The sequence below is a fragment of the Olea europaea genome, chromosome 8 (genome assembly GCF_002742605.1).
Source record: "Olea europaea var. sylvestris chromosome 8, O_europaea_v1, whole genome shotgun sequence".
Taxonomy (NCBI): Eukaryota; Viridiplantae; Streptophyta; class Magnoliopsida; order Lamiales; family Oleaceae; genus Olea; species Olea europaea.
The window spans coordinates 6951972-6957414 of record NC_036244.1 but is presented as its reverse complement, the minus strand read 5'-3'; the positions used below and the strand labels follow the sequence as shown (position 1 = coordinate 6957414).

General features: G+C 32.0%; 1 protein-coding gene across 1 annotated transcript in view; it reads left to right on the top strand.

Annotated features, from left to right (window-relative positions):
- LOC111398227 (uncharacterized protein K02A2.6-like) overlaps window positions 1-1216 on the top strand; it is a 6563-nt gene extending 5347 nt beyond the window's left edge. The window contains exon 5 of the mRNA XM_023025157.1: window positions 1202-1216. Within this exon, the coding sequence (XP_022880925.1) occupies window positions 1202-1216 (15 nt within the window). The remainder of the gene's footprint in view (window positions 1-1201) is intronic.
- Window positions 1217-5443: the final 4227 nt, after the last annotated feature.

Here is a 5443-nt window from a genome sequence, read left to right as displayed (position 1 = left end):
GTCCAGAAGAGGGGGGAACGACCAGAGAGACGAATTGGAAGCATAAAAACACAATCTTGGGTTGATTTCACAAGGATTGAAGAAGGATTTCAAGATTTCATACAAGAAAACAAGGATTTTCATACGGGTGTATTCTTTATATCTTTTAATTTCATTTTTATTTCTTGATTTAGTAATCATGATTGTAGGCTAGGGTTTTAAATTCATTAGGAGATCGATGAACCTTTGATTACTATTAAATTCTTATATCTCATGAATTCAATATAAAGTTTTGTTTGGATAATATGCTTTATTTATATGTTTTCATTGCATCCATAATTATTGGCCATATATTATGTGAGATTAGATGATTTATTTCTTACATTCGAGAGAAGTGGAATAGATTCGATAAAATATAAATCAACATAGGGTCCGATAGGGGACAGAAATATACCCCTATGCTTTATGCAATTCGTTAATTGTTCATAGAAATTCATGCATTCTTGTATATTTGCATCATCCATAGAAATATAGGCTGGTGGTATACAAGAGTAGGTTTAATATATATCGAGAGAGTATATTGGATAGGTTTAGGAACATTGAATTGACATTTTTCCATCGATTCATTGAATTTGTGAAATTAGGGTTTTTGGTAATCAATTGGGGATTCGAGATCCTAATGATTCTATTTCAATTTATTTCTATACATTAACTTCCAAAATTGCATATTTACATTTTAATTGAGTTGTTGAGTCATTTAATTAGGGGAATTTCGAAATTAGGGTTTTCTTCAAAAATTAGGGTTTCAAATTGGGGGTTTCTCCCAAAATTAGGGCTTTTAACACTTAGACCAAATTTTCATTCAATTGGATTCGGTTAAGATCACATTAGTTTAATTAGAGCTAATTCAATCCTTGTGGGAACGATACTTGGACTCATAGTCCATTTTACTACTTGTTAACGAACCGTACACTTGCGGTGGGTTTTAAAATTAAAAGAAATGTTTCGTGAACAATGTATTATTATTCAACATTTTGTTTGTATAATTTTATGATGAGCTGAGTATTATGGACACTAGGATAATGAAGAACCTCATATTTTGAAATTTAATGTTAATTTCAAGTTTTGATGTTAAATATTTGTTTGGCTTAATGGCTGTTATGATATTAATTCTTTCAATTACTTGATCAATAATTGAATATGTTTTTATTTTATTTTTTAGTTTGAGAGAGAATAGAAAATTTAGCACGTTGTAGCAATCATTGTAAAGTCAAATAGTAAATGAGAATATATCATCAAGCGTTGCATGATCTTGTTGTGAATGTTCCTGTGACTTTAATTTATTTTTATATAGTTACACCCTTCGTAAAGATATAGTTGGGTCGTATGTGAAAATTTTTAATATTACTCAAGAGAGATTATTTAAGAAATATTAATCATCAAGTTTGAACAAGTATTGTCTATTACTTTATCTAATATTAAAGTGAAGGAATACAAGGGGTTTGAGGTCGTGGTTTTAATTATTTGAGTTTTCATCAAAACTTGATGGTTTATTTAAGTCTTATCTTTGGTTAGTTGTTGAATTTGAATTGCAATTACCCACATTTATAAAAAAAATTGTGTTCTTTCGATTAAAGTTAATATTAATCGAAATCTGACTGAATTCGAAATCCTTGCAAAAATTATCTTTTATTCACAGTTTATTACTTATTTACGATACCATATACTTTTAGGATTTTAGCGAGTTGTAAACGTATGATGCCTGGGCTTACATTTGGCAACAGTCTTGAAGTCATCTTCAAATCGACTTGTGGGGAATTTCAATAACCGCAATGAAATCTTCTCCTGGAAAATGACAAGAAGTTTTCACTTGTGGGTGATACAACAATTCTTGCTCAAACATTTCTATAATTATCACAATGTAGGAAATTTACTTCTTCCAATAAAGGTGAACTAACTTCTTTCTTATCCAAATAGTAGCCCTCAATACCTTCAAGCCCTCCCATACATGCAATATTTTGTTCGATCAATTCCTTTTGTCTATCACAAAAGAATGAAGAGATAGAAGATGCTAAAGCAAGATTATCAAGACAATGGGATGAAGAGCTTGTGCATTCAAGTTCAAATTGGTCGATCAGGGTTGAATGAACTTTCGGCTCAAAAGGAGCGGTTAAATTTAAATGGAATGAGATTTGCCATGAGAGTTATTGACATAAATAAGATTGGTAGATCGAGCTTTCTCAAAGTCTTCCGCATAATCATTAATAGCTAACCTTAAATTTCTTCCAATTTTAACCCATGGTTTTGCAAATATTCCTTTAAGCTACTTTTGAATTTACGAAAAAAAAAGTTAAAGAGTTGTAAATGGATAGAGGACGAATTATTTTCAGATTTTGGTTTTCAAAAGATATTGTATTTGGGTCAATTGTCCCACTGTGTGGGGACGATGAGTTGGGGCTGATTTTTGTTGGTGCATTTGTGAATTCCAATGAAATTGAATTCTGTGCGGAGACCGAATTGAGCTTGATTAATTGTAAGGTTAGTTTTGGGCTAAAAGGTTTGGCCCAATTAATTTATGGGTATGGCTTGAATTATCAAGGGAAAAATTCATATTTCAGGTGTATTCTTTACATCATTTCAAAAATCAGGTAAAAAGTTTGAAAATTCAAAATTCAGGTTTGTATTTAATTAATTAAAAATATTTATTAAATAAATATATTAAAGTCACAATTAAATAATTAATGGTCACAGATTTATTTACTGGTCACATATCATCAAATTAATTGGTCATAAGTTTATTTACTGGTCACATATAAAAAGTTTTATAGGTTACAAATAATTTCGAGGTCACGGATCAAAAATTTTAGAAGTCACAGATTTTTTTTAGTCACGAATTATCAAATTTCAAGGTCACAGACCAAATCGTTGAGATCACAGATTATCAAATTTTAAGGTCACATGCCAAATCGTTGGTCACATATACCAAATACTCCATTGCCGAACCCAATCCATCACCAATGATTGGTCACAGAGCAACCAAATGGTCACCACCACCACCAACAATGTCGCCACCACTAGATCCAACACATTGCCAACAAAAATACCACAACTACCACTATCAGATCCATACACACAAATCAGCACAAATACACCACAAATCGGCCACCTCCACCACCTGCGCCAGCGACCGTCGTCACTGCCGTAGCCACAATAATAATCCTAAAACCACCAAAAACATAAAATCGCTACAGCCTCAATCTGTGCCATCCCATGCCGCTACAGCCATCACGCACAGCACCGCGCCGAGATCTTCATTCCCCCCTCCCAGAACCGCACACCTCCACTACCACCGCAATCACAAAACTAGGACACCATCACAATGCCCCGCTCCACCTTCCCCGATGGCGCCATGCAAGGCACTGATCAATCGGCTAGAATAGAGAGCGTATGGGTAGGGAGAGGGATAAAGATGGAATGGAGAGAGGGAGGTAGAAGGGAGAGAGATCTAGGGTTTGCTATATGGGAGTTGAAATCGGCTTCTATTGTGTTTTAATTTAATATTTAAATATATAATAATTAAATTGAAACCTGAGATTTGCATAAACAACTTTGGAAGCTGACTCTTGCACTGGGATCTCCAAATACTTGGGATTCTGTAATTTCCTCAATTATCAATGGGAATGGTTGGGGTGAACTAGGCCCATCTTATCAAGAAAAATAATTGGATCAGATTCAATGTAGTCGTCTCAATGTTACTATATAGGAACTAGGAAGTTGCAAGAAGGCAACTCGATCTAATTTTAAAATAGTAATTTTTTTTAATGGATGGTATTAATGGCTCATTTGATATGACTTCTGCTTTTACTTCTGTTTTCGCTTCCTATAGAATGACTTCGAGAGAAAATTACCTGAATTTTTGTTTGGAAAACCAATTTTTAAAAGCACATTCTATTCCAGAAGTGCTTTAAGAGGATGACACATTGCAACAGCTTTAACATCTCTTCTAACTTGAAGTATTTTCATAAACTTGATCAAACGGATCCAAAAATCAATCTTGGATCTCAAAAACTCTTTGTATTTTTAAAAGCTATGACAAATGGACCTTAAAGCACGAGAGCATACTCTTTATAAAGGAAGGGGATTTCTCTTCTTTAACATACACGTTTAAGTCAAACTTTTGGCTTGCTACAAGCTGGGCTCAAGGATTGCAGTTTGTCCGGACCTAATAATTGGATTTTTAATAAAGGAAATTAGGCACAATAATGCTTTTATATTTAAAAGGTCAAAAATAGGCTTTTGGAAAATAATTATAAAAATCAGGTAACACTTGACAAATCCTAAAATTTCTTCCCCCTCCCACCTTCTCTCTCTCTCTCTCTCTCTATAAAAATGACTGCACGATTAACATATAGATAAGAGATGTTAGGAATAACAATATTACATGTGCAATTACCTCAATAAATGTGTGATTGAATGTATTATTATCTAGATAATCGTATAATTGAATACGTTCTACTCATTAAAATTCAAACTATAAATAAGATTGAATTGTGTTTAAAATAGAATTAATTTATCTTGAAAAGGAGAGTTAATTACAAAAAGAATATAGATTGTCAAAAATGTAAGAATGAAACAAATTACATAATTGAGAATTGGGAATAGGATAATAATATGTGGATTTAAAATTCCAACACATTCATCCCATATTTAGTTTAAATAATTTAAGTTAATTAGTAGTTTAATTTAGATATATAATCAAACACTCCCTTTTGTTACATAGATTCAAAATGAATAACGAATTGATAATATTAAATTTAAGGTTTGATCTCGGTAAGACGATACTCTTAACTAATTGACCTAGATATATAATTAAACACTCCCTTTTGTCAACAATTTTATACGTTTACGAGATGGAAGCTGCAATTTTCCCTTAGAATAAAGTCAATGTAACTCTTCTACTACCATATACAAAATTGGAAGGTTTTGCTGTCAAATAACAATATTAGTAAGGATCTTACAAGTTACTACTTATTCGCTTTGTCACTCTTAAAATAGAAACTATAATATAAGGACGTCATTTGTTGTTGAGTTCACTTGCACTAAGTTTTACCAATGATCAAACTGTGCCACGCGTTTTATGCAACATGGTTTAACCGCAAGTGTACGATGTCAAGTTTCGTAATATAGTGATATAATTGAATTGTTGAACCCACAGAGATTGTTGTTTGATTCCTATCAAATACTATAATTATTTTAACTTCCACTTTATTTAGAAAACCAATTTTTGACTTAAGTTTATGCTAAATTAATATGTTGTAAATAAAATGGCAATTAAAATAACTTAAGATGAAATATATAAAAATAATCAATGCAAGGAGGTCTAGGGAATGATTTTACCACCCTATCAACAATATCTTTCAATCTTAATGGTTAATTTTCTAAATTATTCTCAATTTATAGGCGA